The sequence below is a fragment of the Cimex lectularius genome, unplaced genomic scaffold, assembly GCF_000648675.2.
Source record: "Cimex lectularius strain Harlan isolate CLEC.00 unplaced genomic scaffold, Clec_2.1 scaffold89, whole genome shotgun sequence".
Lineage (NCBI taxonomy): Eukaryota > Metazoa > Arthropoda > Insecta > Hemiptera > Cimicidae > Cimex > Cimex lectularius.
In genome coordinates, this window is record NW_019392722.1 from 853,525 (window position 1) to 872,205 (window position 18,681).

The 18,681-nt window shown below is 35.9% G+C and overlaps 2 protein-coding genes across 4 annotated transcripts in view; one reads left to right on the forward strand and one right to left on the reverse strand.

Annotated features, from left to right (window-relative positions):
* LOC106663643 overlaps positions 1-18,681 on the forward strand; it is a 303,217-nt gene that overhangs the window by 34,309 nt on the left and 250,227 nt on the right. For all 3 annotated transcript variants that reach the window (XM_014388633.2, XM_014388635.2, XM_024226677.1), the window contains exon 3: positions 16,047-16,076. The gene's annotated coding sequence lies outside the window, so the exon portion shown is untranslated. The remainder of the gene's footprint in view (positions 1-16,046; positions 16,077-18,681) is intronic.
* Positions 8,545-10,440, reverse strand: LOC106663644 (oocyte zinc finger protein XlCOF6.1-like). Its single transcript, XM_014388636.2, has one exon. The coding sequence runs from the start codon at positions 10,088-10,090 to the stop codon at positions 8,810-8,812; it is 1,281 nt and encodes a 426-aa protein (XP_014244122.1). The 5' UTR covers positions 10,091-10,440; the 3' UTR covers positions 8,545-8,809.

An 18,681-nucleotide genomic window follows, 5' to 3' on the forward strand; every position in this document is an offset into this window, starting at 1 on the left:
ACGTCTAATTTGATGTCGCTTTCGTCCAGGATAAAAGCAGGCTAAAGATAGTCGCTGAAATTTTTTGAAGTTCTGCAGTTGAATTTCTTCCATATACATAATATTTCCTTTTTAGAGCCAGTAGCAAATAAATGAGAACACTTAAAATATCCAGAAGAGCTTCAAAACAAAGCTCCAACAGTACTTTACACTTACGCTCCATAAAGTAGAAAATCGAAAGTAGAATTTTATTTTTAAAATTTAATATATTTATTACATATGTAGTATTTTACATGTAATGCGTTAAATTTACAATTGGCATGGATCATGTGTCGTGAGGGGAATTGGCAACCGTTGTCTCAGCTATACGCGAGGACTAATCATCATTCAGTAGGTCGCGAGGCCATCACCTCTTCAGTCGTCTGGTGGGATTATAGTAGTTTCTATTGGATACGGATTGCGCGGCTCGATTGGGGTGAGAGGAAAGTTTAGTGTGAAAAGTGGAAAATGCTTTGGAAATTGTTTTTTGCCGAAAGGGAGCAGCATTGACTATGATTCTGAAGACTTTGAATTTGGAGGACTGTATTCTTTGGATGTTGGAAGGTTTGGCGGTGCCCCATAATTCTAGTCCGTATGCCCAGTTTGGCTTTAGTATTGTCTCGTAGAATGTCAGTTTGTTTTGCGTAGAAACGTTAAGATTCATGTTGCGGGGCAGTCAGGGCTGCGTAGATTCATTGTTGCGATGCAGCGCCGACTCTGCTCCGCGACAAAGAACCGTGTCCAGACCAAGAGTCAGTTCACATTCATCAGTGCCTGCGAAAATGACGGAGGAACTAGCTCTCAGGAATTTCCCTTGTTCTTTTTTGCATTGTACGTAGTGCATCCAATCGGAAGTGCATTAAAAAACTGTCATTTTAAAGTGTGCATTTTTTTTTCAATTTCGTCGACGGAAACACTGAATTTTTGAGTTAAATCGTTCAATGATTGCCTTTTCAATTCCCGATTTCTGTATTCCGTGAATGATACATCCCACAAACACCGATGGGAATGTATGTCTTCAATAAACCGTAAAGAGTGTGGGCACTCTCAACACGACACCCAAGAATGGCACAAATACACAGAAAACAAACACTTTCAGCTCTGACGATGATCTCAATAAAGATCGAAACGTTGGCATAAAGAAAAAGATAAAGAAAATGTTTTTACGTCACACCAGACCAAATCTCACGAATAATCATTTATGTAAGGTATTGGTTGATGTAAAAAGTCAGTATCAAGAACGGGATTCGAACCTACGATGATCTCAATAAAGATCGAACCCTTGTTTTTGGGATGGGTGTTTTTCCTGAGGAATATTGTATGAGGGGTTTTCCTTCGGAGTGTAAATGTTACATGTGCATTTGCTCTCATCAAGCTTTATACGCCAGTGCTCCATTTGGTTATTTTTAAGAGATGTGCCTGGAGCTCCTCCGATAAAGTAGATTAGAAGCTGAAACGTAGCGCAGAAAGTTGACAAAATGAAATTATAAAGGATGGAGTGAGTGTGGAGTTCAATCCTTTTTAAAAAAGATGGTTCCTACTCACATTAAGTTAACTTAACATTAACTTAATGTGAATAGGAACCTTCTTTTTTAAAAAGAAATGAAAATGATTCATGTAGTTTAAGAAAAAGGGGATTCTTCAAATAATGAATGTCGAGCCAAAGTTCATTGCCAAAGTTTATATTTTGATAATACGATGGAGATAATTTGAACAAAAGGATCTTCAGTGAGGTCACAACATTTTAAGAAAAAGACACGTGTACTTATAGTTATGTGTAACCGAGGTAACCTATAAACTACGTTGAGGTTTTAAATATTTTTTTAAAATTTTTATATTATATTGTTTTATGGTTTTTAATTAACTCCCTACTGTTCATTGTTTAGATACTAAGCTTCACCTAACTTTAATTAATCTTACTATAAATGCAGTTTCTTGCTCTCCAAATATATTTTAACACTCATTGAGTTAAAGTAAGATAAATAATTGTTTTTTGGAATTTTTTTAATGATATAACATGTTCTAACTGCGATATTTTTCTAAAATAAATAGGCCCTGATGATGACATATAATCGTCGAAAGCTCGGCAATAACTTAAAAAATTGTCGTTTCTGTTGTGATCTCACTGAAGATCCTTTTGTTCAACAAGCAGGTCGATACATCATCTCACCTTTGATGGAGATAATGATTCATTGAAAAAAAAAATCAAATATATATATATTGCACAACCAAGCTCAGCTTAGTATAAATCTCAGGGTTAATAGCTCTGCTATCTGGAACAGACTCAAAATCCAAAACACCTTCAAAAACAACCGTTTTATTGGCAACCTCTGGTTAAATGTTGAAATATACACAGTTAAAGGTTGGTTTATTTATTTTTGCCAAAATCTCCAACTTACTTTTAAAACGATTGTTCTCAAAAATAATCATTTAGATTTTTGTTACAAATTCGTGTTGATATTGACATGTTAAGCTTGTTCTTTTGAACAATCATTTATACACATTTATTTATAATCCTCAGATATCTTGTATACATATTTTTGGAAAATTTCTGAAAGATTGTAATGGTATTTGTTAGGCTCAATAGGTTGTTAAAGTTTTTAAAAATATTATTAAACAGTGATTGTAATAACCCTTAGGTTATTTTGTGATTGGAACAGCGACTGCTTCATTTTTTAGCGTGTAATTATAATTTTTATTGTATTAAATTAAAATTAAATACGGTTTAACTTTTTGAATGAGATTTTTTTGTTAGTTATTTACCTTTAACCTAGTGAATGAAAGTCAACTATCAAATTAAATATCCTTGTGAAATGCTGATATTTTCTTTTTAAACTGTGTAAAACATGCCTTACTTTCTTCGCCACATCTAATATGATTATATAACGTACATATCGTTCCATGTTGTTCAAATTGCCGAGAAACACCGGTCAAACATTCCAAGGAAACTTTCTCATGGCGGTGTTCTAGGATTCTTTTGGCGTTGAAATCTTTCATCGCTCTTGCTCAATATTCGACATATGTCGGCCGAGATTTTAATAAAAGATCACCCGAATTCTTATCAAAAACTGATAACCCCAGGGCAGTTTGATAGGCGTGTCTTCTGCCATTTCGAAAACTCTTCTGAACACAGTTTCAACCGAATCGGCCAGATGGTTGGGCCACCTTCAATGTCAAGCACCATTCTTGGGCCAGGTGGTTCAGAAAGCCTCCGGTGTTGACATTTAAACGTCCTTATACGCAGGGCGATCAGTAGGACAAGGGACGTTAAATTAACGAACCGTGCTTTTTGAAAGATAGACGACACATCGTTTTCCTTTTATACCGAATCTTATTTGAGTTTTTACACGTCCACAAATGCAATTCGCGGACTCCAAGAAAAAACTTCCAATTCATTAATAACTTTTATTACGACTGGTACCTTAAAAATGGCTAAGGACGATTAGTATATTTAAAGACACAGTGGGCAGTCGAGGAATTTGGCATTGACGTCCTCCAAAGAAGGAATTGATTTCCGTTCCATGTGTGCAACTTGGTCGTTTTTTCAACTCAAAAGGCGAGCGCGTATGTTTCGCAAATTCGGCCTGGATCAGAAATCACCGTGGCACCTGTTCACTGCAGAGCGTTTTCTACGGAAAATAAAAGGACTAAAACATTGTCCGATTGGACGATGAGCTATTTACCATTTGTCCGCAGTTTGATCTTCCCTGATTATGCTCAGCCTGTGCTAATAGCTAATTGATTGTTTCGCCTGCGTTTTTATTCTTTATAATAGAATTTGTTTTTCTCGCTTCCGATTTTTTAAATGAAACGTCTCGTAGAAAAGAGACAGGACTCAACCATCCGATATCTTGACCAAATTTACTAAGTGGGTAGCCATCGTTTTTCGAACGAACAGTATGTTTTTTTAGACTTCATTGATTTAAATTTTGATACGCATTCATTTTTCAGGAGAGTCTGTACTTGCGGTTTAAGAAAGAAACTGACAAATTTGCCAAAGTTGAGAGATGCCTGTGGTCTATTATAACCAGTCGTTTTTCATTTATTTATTCCGTCTAATGCCTATAGTAAAATTTCGCAGCTAGGGGCTTTTTAATAATAGCGAATTCTTAAAGTTGGATAACAATGCATAGATGTTACACCTTTTTTTATTAAAATTTTTTATTTCACCGCAAGCTTACTGACTGATTGACTTACTAGGTCAATCATGAGGACTTGCCAGCTATCTCATTCACTCACTCATTCGCTAGCTCACTCAAGATATATTTAATTATGGCCAATCGTAGTTCCTTTACTTTGCGTAGTGTGATTTTGTCGTTAGTAGTTTTTAAATAGTGAGATTTTAGTGTTTTGCTAGGTCACTCATTCAGAAACCTGTTAGCCACCTTTTTACACCTGTTGTCCGTAATTTTATTTCCATGCTCTTGGGTGTTTTGGAAATAATAACTTTCTATGATTGTTTGCCTATTAATCCCCTACGTAATGAATAAATAATAGTTTAAGATGTACATATATCATATCCTTTTAATATATTATATCCTTTATACATATATTATATCCTTTTCCTGTTATTGTGACGTAATAACTGTAAACACGGGCACTTGATAGTGGGCCAATCCCTCCGCAGGTGTCCCTTATGCAAAGAAAGGTTGCTCGTTGTGTCCCACATAATCGAAGCGTGTCGTGCCTTGGCTCCCTACAGGGCGCGAGTAGGCAAGCCACTAGATTTAAAAGGGGTTCTCGGACACAGCAACGAGTTTCAGGGTTCCCTGTTCTGCTTTTTAAGGGAATTGGGAATTTTATTGTATAGAGAAGTTAAATTATGTATTTTTCTGTTTCTGTGTCTTGTATGAGTGAATGTATTTATTGGTATGGCTGTGTATTGAGTGTGTATTGCACTATTTTACTTTCCGCTCGGGGCTGAAATGACCTAGCTGTCGGATGTCCCTACAAAAAAAGGAAAAAAAAAAAAACTGTTAACATATATAATCTCATTCAGATATTTCAGCTTGAGCTATTTAGATCTATGGATTGTTAATTGTTCACAACCATTTCTACAACAAATTAATTTTAAAAAGTAGTTATAAAACATATAATATAGTTATATATTTTAAGTTTTATAGTAGTTTAGTTCAAAAAATACTTTGCATTTTGCTTTTTATAAGCTCGAATTCTCAGAAATTAAGGATTCTGCGATTTGCCTCACCCTGCTTATAACCCACTGTCTCTCTGACTGTTTTCTCCTATCAGGTGAACCCGAACAGCTTAGTACATAGTGACCGATGTTCGTTTACTACTCAAAAAAAATTACAACAGAGTTTTATTACAAAAAATAAACAACAGAGTTCTACTATTATCATCCAGAAGGTTGCCTATGTTCAATTTTTTTACAAAGAGTTTCTGCAACAAATTCATCTATACAGTTTGCGTTATGTGTTTGAACAAGCTCGAATTCACAGAAATTAATGATTCTGCGATTTGCCTCAAACATCCTATGACCCTGACGTGCCTCCATACGGATTTTTCTGTTTATTGTGGGGTAGCAGCTTTGTACATAATTAGTTTTTAATTTTTACTATTAGTATTAGATAAATTAATTTTTCTACCTCTTTTATAAACTTTTTATGGGGAAAAATAATCTCTTTTCGGTTTGGATTTTTTCATTTTGGATCTATTTCATGTAACCATATTGTACCAGCAACCTTCTTCACTTCTAAAAAAACCTAAACGACTATTTCCTTAAAAATGATCTTATTGGCTTTTCATTGTTCAACAGGAACTGACATTTGAAAGAATCAATACAGAAAAAACAAAGCATGTTGCATAAAGTACGTGCTGTGTTTATTTGTCCATTTTGCACAACTGGGCAACCGGGACAAGGGCAAACAGGTTACCATATGTGGCGTTCTGCAGGAGTCTTCCTGAAACATCGCTACCACTTAGTCAACGGCAAAAGCAAAGTGATTCATGCCAGAAAGAAGGCGGTGAAAATGATTAAAAAATAAGGGAAATAACCGAATAGTTTTTCTTAAAAATTTCAACCGTTTCTGCCAAATTGTGATTGTAATGCAGACTCTCCGTAAAACCATTATTTACAAGATTTTCCATCAAAATTATTTATTTGTCAGAGATTTAAAATATATATTTTCAGAAAATAGGATCTTCCTCGTGTATGTCCTACTTTTGTCCACAACCTATTTATAATGGGTGTTTTTGATAAAATAAACTTTAGCGCATTATAAGCCAGTATTAAAAATCATAAGGCCAATTTGAAAGAAACAAAAACACTCATTTCGTCAGGGTTTCGTGGAATATAAATTATTCTCTTCATCAGGACTTTAAAACTATTATTAATCATGCACAACGTTAACAAACAAGAACAGGCACTTACAATACTGAAACTTATGGTTTCAAAATACAAACTTAAACATTTTTTGATACACAATTGTAATTAAAATAGTTACAAAAATATATTACAACTGAGAAGTATAGTAGTAGAATATATAACTGATAATAAATTAAAACTGAATATTTATTTATTATAATTTATTAAATACAAAATATCTAGAAATACGTTCTTAAACTAAGGAAATATCAAAAGTCTAAAAAAACATCTCAAAAGTATGTTTTTTCCGGTTTTTCGAGTTTGATCTACCGGGTGAGTCGAGAGTTGCGAGTTAGCGAATGAAGCCTTTCGGCTAGTTCAGATTGATCTCTTGTAGCAATCTTCTTAAAAATTGGTCAAACTATATAGAAATACTTTCTAAAGCTAAGAATATATCAAAAATTTATTATATTATTATAAATTATAAATATAACTGAAAATAAATGATAATTATATAACTGATAATAAAATAATTACTAATTTGCAAATTTTAATATTCGACTATACAGGGTGTCCTATGAACAGACTGTATACTGAATTTATACATCATGTGGTTATCCTACATGGCAATTTGACTAAAAAGTCCATATTTTTCAAAGTCCGATTCTCAATAATATTAAAGGTATATCGCTTTTCATGTTACTAGTAGTTTGTCAAGTATCGTGCTTGCATTCTTCTTCTTCTTCAGGCGGAATTTTGAACCTTTAATTTAATTATTTTGAAGCTTTTTCTTTTTATTATGTTCAATTGTGTACCGAAGAGTGTTTTTACTTTATTTCTTTCATTGTTTCGATATATTTACTTGATTTTTCATGTTATTTTACACTCTCCCAACTTTATCCCATAACAATTAATTAATTCTTATGTAAGTTATTGGATGAGATAAAAAAGTCAGCGTCACGAGCGGGATTCGAACCCATGGCCTTCTGCTAAATACGCCGCTGCTCTACCACTCGAGCTATCGTGACTTCGATCCACTCGGACACCAACCTCCCATCTCAACCCAACCTTTCGCATTTTCCCTCCTTTTTGCCATTTTTCAAATGTCGTGTAATCTATTTGATTCTCGGGGACAAATAAAATGGCCACGGAGAGCTTTAGTGAAAGTATACTTCATTTAAACTTATTAAATTCACTAGTTTTCCTGGTCCGCGTGACCAATTAATATCTTTCAATTAATTAGTTCAGATAAAAAAGTCAGTGTCACGAGCGGGATTCGAACCGACGACTTTCTGCTCAAAACGCCGCTGCTCTAACCACTCGGACACCTACTTCCCATCTCAACCCAACCTTTCGAATTTTCCCTCCTTTTTGCCATTTTTCAATGAATTTTCCCTCCTTTTTATCTCAACCAATACCTTACATGGTGGCACTCTCAACACGGCACACAAGAATGGCACAATTACACTGAAGACAAACACTTTGAACCTGAAGATGATCTCAATAAAGATCGAAACGTTGGCACGATAAAGAAAATGTTTTTCTGAAACCTACATCACACCAGACCGCATCTCACAATTTCTGAATAATTATCGATTAGCGGTCCCTAATCACCATACATTTCTCAAAATCTAGAAACACTGCGAGAATACACGGACCAGGGATGACCATTACAGATAGGGATAAAAGAGGTGTCCAAGATCATTGCTGATCGGACAAGTCTCTGACGGTTATCAGGGCGACCGAGAAAACTACATCATTTCCGTGTTTAATTTCAGAATAAACAAGTCTAAACTATCATTATTTAGTTGTTTTACAATTAAAATGTTTACAAACTATCCCTTGTTTTGTGTCAACTTAGAAACAACAAGATGGGTTTGTCATGGGTTTTCAGGTTTTTCTACAAATAATTACACCTTCGACATTTCTTTACTTGGGGATTTTAATTCTTAGGAACCCTTATATGAAGTATGTTTATTTATTTACAACATTCCGTTCATAAAGTTGGTTCTACTTGCCAGAAAATAAAACGTGGGAGTTCAAAATCTCTCGACAGGGAGGTGTTTAAAACGAAATTGAAATTTAATACACTTCTTATACGAATCTTACGTAAGTAAATTGTTTGTTGAAATTGTCTATTTTGAACCCGAAAATAAGGTATTCACTTTTTTATGTGGGTTCACAATAATGGAAATTCTCTCAATTGTAACGTTTATTACTGTAAAACATAAGAAAACTGATGGTTGTTTGCACCTACTTCTTTCCATTCTTGAAACGATCAATTATAAAAACAATGTCTAAGCGTAGGATTAGAATGTAACATCCGTGCTTCGTGTTAACTAAATTATCACTAAACGTTAGGACTGGTTCTCGTCCAGATTCCACACTTTTTTGTTGGTTGAAAGTGTGGTTTATTTCCTATGACTTCCCTCGCGGTTGTCCGTTTGTCTTCGTGATATTTTGTGCTCATTCGTTTTTATGGGTTTTCACATGGTTTTTCAAGTCGAGCAGTTGGCCGAAACGGCTGCCGCATAGCCTACAGGCGTACAGTTTGTCCCCACGGTGTGTCGTCATGTGTATGTTGAAGTTGGTCTCTTCGTAAGACTTGTAGTCGCACTGCGGGCAGGTGTACATCTTGGCACCGGTGTGCCTGACGATCTGGTGGTTTTTCAAGTTCATCGGTTTGGTACACTTGTAGTTGCATTTCGTGCAGGCGTACGGCTTTTCCCCCGTATGCTTCATTTTGTGGCATTTCAACGCGCTGGACGTGATGCATTTGTAATCGCATTCCGTGCAACCGAACACTTTTTCCCCAGTGTGCGTCTTTGAATGCCTTCTCAAATTGGCACCAGCCGCGCACTTATAGCCGCACTGGTTGCAGACGAATCGTTTCTCTCCTGTGTGGATCCGGTTGTGCCTCCTCAGATCTCCGTTCGTCTTACACCTGTAATCGCATTCCGTACATGCGACAGGCTTTTCTCCGGTATGGCGCATCACGTGGTACTTCAGCGTTGTCGCCGTACTGCATTTGTAATCGCACTCTGTACAGACGAATGAGTTTCCGGTGTGAATGGTCATATGTCGGCGCAGATTACTTTTGTTTTTACAACTAAAATTACATTCGGCGCAGCTGAAAGGTTTTTCCTGAGAGTGGGTTTTAACATGACTCCTAAGCGCTTTTATCGATGCTCCTTTGTAAGAGCATAAAACACAAGAGTATACACTACCTCCCGAACGATTTCCGTTCTCTGAACTTAGAGATTCTAGAGATTTTAAATCTATCTCCTCCTCGTGGGATGTCATGTGTTCCGTGTAATGGTTAACATCTACAAGTTGATATTTACAAACGCTGCAAGCGTATTGATTGTCTGTGGCGTGGACGCGCATGTGGTTCTTCAAGTTGCTTTCCAACACCGTCTTATAATCGCAGTGTTGGCAATTGAGCAATTTGACGTCCGAATGGGTCAGCGCGTGTTTCTTTAATCTCGCTTCTGAGAAACATATAAAGTTACAAAGTTTACAAATCAACGTGTTCTCCTTCTTTTCCGCGACGCAAACGCTCGACGCGCCGTTAGAATTGCTGGGGTACTCACTGGGTTTGGTTTCTTCGGATTTTTCGTTACCTACAAACGCGGGGCTTTTCTGACTGACATCCGTCACTTTGCATCCTGATACTTTTGTTGTCAGTATGTCTTCGCAATTCGAGTTGGTGCTCGATTCCCCGAATAGCGCGACAACTGTGCCCATCTTTGTCTGTCTTTGTGAGTCTGTCAATTTTAAATCGTTCTCCCGATGGACTTTCTATTCTTCGAAGAAACCGTTGACACCTCGTTCATAAAACGGTTTTCCCCCGGGAAAGTTTTATGGCTTCCAAAATTTAAACAACCGATGAGCAAAAAATTCCACGAAGGTTAAAATCATATTGCTGTTCAATGTGTTAACACATGACTCGCCCGTTGGTAATTTTTTCTTATCTGAAAAGAGGAATTTTGTGAAATAGAAGCTTTTTACGTTTCATTAGGGCAGTTATACCATTGGATAAACGTTTACCTCCCCTCAGGAAATCCGTAAATGAATATTAAAATCAAAACTGAGTAACATTTCCCTTATTTCCGTAGTATTTTACAAGTTTTTGTACTTTTCTAGAACAGTAGATCAAATTTAAATTTATTTAATTGTATAAAAGCAAAAACTTTAGAACGTATATTTATTAATTTTCAGTAATAATAATAACGCATTGTTCATATACTACATAAATACTTATTATAGTAAAACTTATCTTTCTCCATGCTAAAGTAGAAGAACTTCTTACAAGAAATGTAAAGAAGAACAAAAACTTTAGAATTCATGTGTTTGGGATCTGGTTTCTGATCAGGTAGAAAAAGAAGTAGACTCTGTGATCACGTGCCAAGCCTTTATAAGACCATCATCAGGGCCTGAATAAATATTACAACATTACATTATTTCATTAATTACAAATTTTTCGGTTTGTTTTAACTTATAGCATCCTATTTCTCATATTGACATTACAGAATTACGAAAAAACCCGACGACATCGACTACGAGGTCTGAAAGCACATGAGGTTGGTTAAGTTGAAATCAAGTCAAATATTTTTCAGTTTTTCTATAATTCATGTAAAACTAGATTATACCGAAAATTTCAATAGTAAATAACTCTTTTTTTAAGGATTACCAAGGATAGTTTAGAATTTATCGCCAGGAGTGAAAAACCACCAGGTAAATTGTAAAACTCGGTACGATCAGGGATGTGGTCTAAATAAAGTTCAAATTTTGCCAAACTTTCGGTGAATGTATTTTGCCCTCTTCATTACACTACAATTGGTACCGATATGTACCCAACAAATATCGCTACCCAGAATCAAGATTTGCTTGTACTTTATTTATTTAGAAATCGTGAGATGCGGTCTGGTGTGATGTAGGTTTCAGAAAAACATTTTCTTTACCGTGCCAACGTTTTGGCCCTCTCGACACGACACGCAAGAATGGAACAATTACACAGAAGAAAAACACTTTGAGCCCTGAAGATGATCTCAATAAAGATCGAAACGTTGGCACGATAAAGAAAATGTTTTTCTGAAACCTACATCACACCAGACCGCATCTCACGATTTCTAAATAAATATCGATTAACGGTCACTAATCACCACACATTTGCTTGTACATTTATCAACAATTTTCAATAATAATAACAATAATCCATTGTTAAAATATTAGTAACGTCAAAAACTCGCAAGCAGTGGGACTTTTTACCAGAAAAATGAACTTAAGAGATTAACACTTTCCGATATTCGCAGACCTCCCGGCTATCGCTGATCTATTTCCCATCCGACAAGAACAAATAAAAACCGAATAGGCCGGTTTCCGAGGTTGATTACAATGTAAACAATAAATCTTCGCCGGGAATGGAAATAAAAACGTGACTTGCACTTGTTGGCAGCGCTTATGATTGATTATCAATGTTCAAAGTGATGTGACGAAGAACGCTTCGTAATTTCTCATTGTACGAAATGTGTAGCTTGTGCTCGCACCCTTTTGGCACCTACGCGGTACGATTCCGAGAAGATCGACACAAGATATTAAACTGATGCCTTTTAAAAAGTGAGATCATTTCAGGATGACTGTAGAAATAACTTAAAAAGCAACACCTTGTCAAAGCTTTCGAACTGCTTAAATTCTCAGAAATTGTTAGCGATTACACGACAAAATTGATTGGTGTTTGTTGACGATATTAGCATAATACAGAATGGAAGGAAAAATTTTGCCAAGTTTTATTAATAAATGTATGGAAAGCCCGTCCCCAAAATTCTATGCACTTTTATATAAATTTTACTTTATAACTTCAACAATTTTTTTACGAGGTTATATGAAGCCTCGGGTGCCGATGTTTTTGAAAAAAAATCCCATTTGTATGTTTGCCGGGTTTGTACGCAGGGCCGCTGGATTCGAACCCGGGACCTTTACCGTATAGTGCGTTGCCAACACCTAAACCTTTTGCGGCCACTGACGCCCCTCGTAACACTGTTTATACAAACGTTACTTAAAATTAGTTATGACTGTAAAGCTCCCTCACCAGTGAAATGTACTTCCATATTTTCTCCGCTTTATGAAAAAACATTGGCTCATAGAAAATCTGCAATCTAACCTAAACCAACTTAACTCGTTCCTAACCCTAACCATAAACTAGCGCGCCCTTAAGCCAGTTCCTTACTTGTTTCTACCCTACATTACCTAATCTAACCTGAACTAACCTAACACATCCCAGACCGTAACCTAACTCGTCCTTAACCCTAATTCTAAGTAACAGTACTTAACCTAACCTGATTCAACCCCATCTCTAACCCTAACCTTAGTCCACCTAACCTATCTCAAAACTAACACTATCCCAACCCATGCTCTTTTCTTGGAAGCGCGAAAATGAAAAAATCGTATATTCTCCCCAAAAACATATGTTTAAATATTCTGTACGTTGTTATTAAATCATATTTGTCCCTAAAAAAACAATTTATGCACATTAACTTTTTACACATAACAAACGTGGGATGTTGTATGTTGTAAATTTTGAACAAACACAGACATCTTGAAAACACCAACAAGGTTAATGTATAAAAAATTCTATGGACATTTAAATAAGATTAAAACTAAATTATACCACTGTACTGAATTAAAATACACGACAAAAATTCGATACAGTGTCAGCCAAGCTTGATCACAATTCAATAATAGTAATTAATACTCGAGTGAGTAATTATAATTATTAATGATAAATTCATGTTTGTGCCCGTAAATAAATTTAACAATAAAGTTGCCTGAAGAATATTGGTGGTGTTCGACCGCAAGTATGCATGCACACACAAAATCTAAGTCATAATACAAGCAATCAAGTTTAATAGTTTATTGTAAAGCAATTCCTGCCAACCCTCGGGTGTCAAATCACTTTACAATATATTTTTAGTAATCATCTCAATTGAGAAACCTTGGGTTATATCGGGATTTGAACCTAGAACAGCTAGCGTGCCAAATACGAGTCGGATCATTTTCAAGTCTTCTCTTCCATGATGAAGTACATAAATTTACATAATATGTAATCAGCTATTTTTTTATGTTTCTTTTTTCTTTTCATGAGACAGTTTACACATTTTGCCTAATAAATCTAATTCTTTGCCAGATGTCAGTAGCTCATTGTAATTGTGTATTTTTTTAAGCTATTACTTCTCGTACACATCGTTCTCCATGTAGTTTATTGTTTGCTTGTTAATCACCTTTAAAATCTATTCAGGGTTTCTAGTAGGTGGCTTATTTTATTCGACCCAAAACTACTTAAATCTTATTTATTGTATTTATGTGTAAATTTATAAATGGATTGAACTCGATAAGAGTCAAATTTATGTAAAAAGGCGTAACATTTACCAATGTCGCAGAACGAGAGTATGCGGACCCAGTTGTGCCAAATCGCCCATTCATGCTCATATTATTATCATTATTATAGGCAAACGTCTAAAGTGAAAATGATTTGAATCATTTAATGACAGCCAGTTTAAAGATTACAGCCGATATTTTCCGCCCGAAATCATGAAATGTTAAACCGACGCCCACTGAAGATGGCCGCTCCCTTCCCATTCCGGGCGCTCCGGAGGACGAATTTATGCAATATTTTCGCTATTGTGTAACGCTCCAATGATCTTAATTACAACTGGCCATTTATAGCTTGGGGAAACTATTGGTCCGTGTATTGTCAATCGACTGATTTCCACTGACACGGAAACTTATTACTATTCATCAATATCAACTGTTGGATATAAAATCGATCATGCTTATTTACCATTACATTATACGCTCAACAATCGGAATAAAGATCTTACAGGACTAAAATTAACTTTCATCTTTGGCCCAGAAGTTCTCGCATAACTTTAATATTCTTAATATTCTAAGATTGCTAAGGAAATGTGTATTCTCGTAATTAGGGTACCAGAGGTGATAGAGATAACCCTCATAGCGAAGACGGATGGGCCAAAGATGTAACAAACCGGACCAACTTTTCTTGCTTAAGAATTCTCTAAATCATCATGAAAACAATAAAAAATATGACATAAACGTGAATGCAAATAATTTGCTTTACATCGTTGAACGTCGACAACAAAAGACTACTGGATTTCAACCAAACGCTCAACCACCCTCTGTATTCAAACAACTCTACCAAAAATGTTGAGATGTCCTAGAGTTCGCAACAGTGACACCCAGAGTGAGTGGAAAAAATTATCTTACGAATCATACTCTTAGTGCCTGTCCTGTTACGGACGCATGTGACCACCACATATTCTCCAGACCAATCAGCCTTCTTCCTTCAATGAAGAAAATCCTTGAAAGACCCCTTTTTCAGCGCTTAATACCCTTCCTAGATACACATAAAATCTTACCTTCTCAACAATTCGGTTTCCGTTCTCATCATTCCACGATCCAATAAGTTTTCAAATTTGTCTACACTATCTCGTCTGCTCTAGAGAAGAGAGTATAATTGGGTGCGTTCTTAGATCAAGCACAGGTTTTTTCATAGAATCTGGCACCTTGTCATGATTTATAAACTTAAACCCTTCCTAACCACTCCTCATTACCTTATCCTGAAATCAACCGAGCTTGTTCGAAGTGAAGTGTGGCAACGAGTTCTCGAAAGTCAGACAGATACAAGACAGCGTCCAAAAAGGAAGCACTCTTAGTCTCACATAATTTATAGTGTTTATCTTCCTGTACATTCTCATACCATTTTAATCACCGACGAGGGCGATAACGCAATTTTGTCCTCTAACTCGAATTCTATCCAAGCTACTTTCAACATTCAATAACACCTTGAGCTTGTCGAAGACCTGTACAAGTTGAGGACAAGACTAAATGAAGGAAAATGGACTCAGTTACTAAATACCAATAACAAAGAGAGACCGATAATCAATCAATTATTTAGGACTATATCTAGACAGCAGACTGACGTAACATCCCAACACAAGACTTAAGAGGCAACAATTTAACACTAAACTTGGACAACTACTTAGATTTCTAAAATCGAAATCCATCTTGTCCGTCATTTACTAACCGTAAACAAGATTTTACTCTGACCCTTTGGACATACGGAGTGACCCGTGGGGTTCTGCAAAGCCGTTCTACATCCGGCGTATCCTACCTTTCCAATCAAAAGTCCTCAAGCAAATCTTAAAGCTCCTTTCTATGTCACTAGCCTCATTATCCATAATGCCAGCCACTTTCCTTTTGTCAACGAACTGAACCAACTGATTGATTCCCGATACTAAAAGTTTCTCACCAACCGCTCGATTCTAACCCTACTGCTCTAGCCCTGTCTACACCTACAGCCTTAATCGATGATGCCTCGAAACATCCTTGCCCTTTAATCCCTCACACTAGTGCCAGCATTGGCTGGTTTCTCACGGCATGTGTCCTCCGGGTGCGGTGATGGCATTAGTGTTAGTGCTGTGACCGCGTGAAAAACCGTTTTGCGATCACGTGTGTAATATGTATAAGGTAAAAAAAATGAAAACAAGAAGAGTTTCCAGTGGGTAGGTTGTTCATTCTTTGTAACTTTTCTTTATTAATTTGCCATGACATTATTACTTGTTACCACATATGGGGTAGTTCTAATATGCATCTTATAAAAAGTTAACCTATTTTTTTGTTTCAGATTAGAAGAAAAACCTTCATTTGAAACAAGGTAAACATTTTTTTTTACTTTATTCTTAATGATTAACTTTGATTTAATTTTAAGCCATTATTCAAACTTTATGATGCAAACTACACCGAATAAGCTTCTTTTATTTGGGATTATTTCAATCCCTAAAATGTCTAAAAATACAATTCGACTGAGCTTAAGCGTGAAGATTAAAGCTAACAGACGGATGCATTGGGAAATTGCCTACGATCAAAATGTTGGAAAAAGTGCTGAATTGACAAAAAGACAGGAAATTGGGCCTTTTGTCAAATTACTAAATAGTTTTTGTGTTATAACAGAAACCGGGCCAAACAGAATAGCATTGCCTTTTACTGGTCCTGAATAATTCTCGAAATTTTGAAAACTGACATCAGCCCAGGGATTTCAAAAAGTTGTCTAACCATAACGGAAAATGGGCTGTTGCACTTTTCTAGAATAACGAGTTTTTTCTAAACTCACCAATTAAAATAAATAAATAAATAAATAACATTTGACATGTGATAGCTTATTATGGGGTCACTTGATTCTATTTGATAATACTTAAATCTAAAATATGTTATACATTGCACAACAAAAAAGCCCATTTGTAAGTATGTCGGGCTCGAATGCAGGGCCGCTGGATTCGAACCCGGGACCTTCACCTCACAGTGATGACCGACGCCCCGCATTTTACTTTAAAGTTAAAGAAAGAAATTCTCGTGGTACGGAGCGAGTGTGGGCGGACCCAATATATTTAGGATATTTTTTGATAATGCCCATCCTAATTTAATCTCCAAAATAAGTTGATGAATAGGAAATAAATTGTCTTTTTCACAATAGGAACTATTCTACCTATAGTGGAAAAGACAGTTTATTTCCTACCCATCAACACATTTAGTTTAATTTTATATAGAAATTATTTCAGTAAAGTATTGACTATCCATTAAAGATATTAATCCAATAGATTCAATTTATATTTTACACGGCAAAATCTGGATAGAGTGAGTATGCAAGATTGCATTATTGATATTTATGGCTCTTGAAATTTTGCATTAGTACAAATTCCTTAATTCCGATAAAGCTCTTGATTACAAAATAGAAAAATACAATTGTATTTTTTTAAGTTCCATAATCTTATTTTTCAAAAGATTTATATATAAGGAAACGGATCATCCTCACACGATTAAGAATAGGCCATGCTAGGTTGACACAGGGGACATTTATAGACCTGTTTGCACATTTTACTTTAAAGTTAAGGAAAGAAATCCTCAACACTTTCAAAAAGTTATCTAACCATATCGGAAAATGCGCTGTTTTGGGTTTCTAGAATAACGATTTTTCCTTCAAGCTCACCAATTAAAATAAATAAATGACAATTGACACGAGATAGCTTATTATGGGGGTCAGTACTCGATTCTATCTGATCTGTGACAATACCAAACTTGTAAACCAGTTTGCTCGATTGTGTCTCATTGAATTGAATGTGGCTGTTGGCTCCATATACAGACCCCTATCATGTTTTATTTTTTAATTAATTAAACTTTTTATGTAAGATTTTTGGTTGAAATGAAAAAAATTAGTGTCACGAGCGGGATTCGAACCCACGACCTTCGGCTCAATACGCCGCTGCTCTAACCACTCGAGCTTTCGTGACTTCGATCCACCCAGACACCAACTCCCCATCTCATCTCGAGTGGTTAGAGCGCGGCGTATTGAACCGAAGTTCGTGGGTTCGAATCCCGCTCGTGACACTAACTTTTTCATTTCAACCAAAATCTTTCATAAAAAGTTTAATTAATGGAAAGAAGTAATTAGGTCAATAGACTACTAAATATAATGAATTTGTTATTTAAATTGCATTTTTAGCGTCAGAGGACCGGATCGTGGTCCGGAGGTTGGGACTTACACGTTGTTACCCTCCAGGCCTATGTTTTATATTATTTTATTAAATCTATTTTTTGTTTTATTCAATCAGTGGGTTTAGGAGAAAAAAGTAAATCGAATGTTTATGATTTGTTAGTATTGTGGCTCCTATAGAGGTCTATGATGTGATAAACCATGTTGTGGTCAGTAAGACGCGATTCGACTGACCGCCATCTTCAGAGTTTTGTCATATCCAGTGATTTCGGTCTAAAAGATTAGCAAAAGGACTGTAATAGCAAAGATAGACCGAAAAATGATCTGAAACGACCAAACTACATGTTTGTTGGTGTTTAGCATATGTTATTGTTTTCTCATCATAGAACTGATTTTACTATTTTGTGATAGAAATCGTCAAAAATACATTTGTTTTTAATTAATCGTATTATTTTTTTAAGAGTCTTATTGCCTTTATGTTAGGCCGTCCTTGGAAGGAGGCGTGGGCCATCTTCTTTTCAAGGGCGAGTAAGGTGTGCCTCATTAACATTAAAGTGAACAGTTGCTAAACCCAATAAACGAGTACAAATTCCAGACAATCTACGGCGCATATTGGCCTCGGGAATCGTTCACTCCTCTGCTTTTTGTTTTGTATCTGCTACGTTAAAACTCGGTCATATTTTGAAACAGATGTCCCAAGAATGCCACCTTCCTTGAATGGAATTCGGGCGAATTTATGGCAAAAAAAGGTATGTTCTCTTTCATTTGCATA

What these genes read in the sequence shown, in the direction of transcription:
- LOC106663644 (XM_014388636.2), bottom strand. Translation starts at nt 10,090, where the DNA reads ATGGGCACAGTTGTCGCGCTATTCGGGGAATCGAGCACCAACTCGAAT.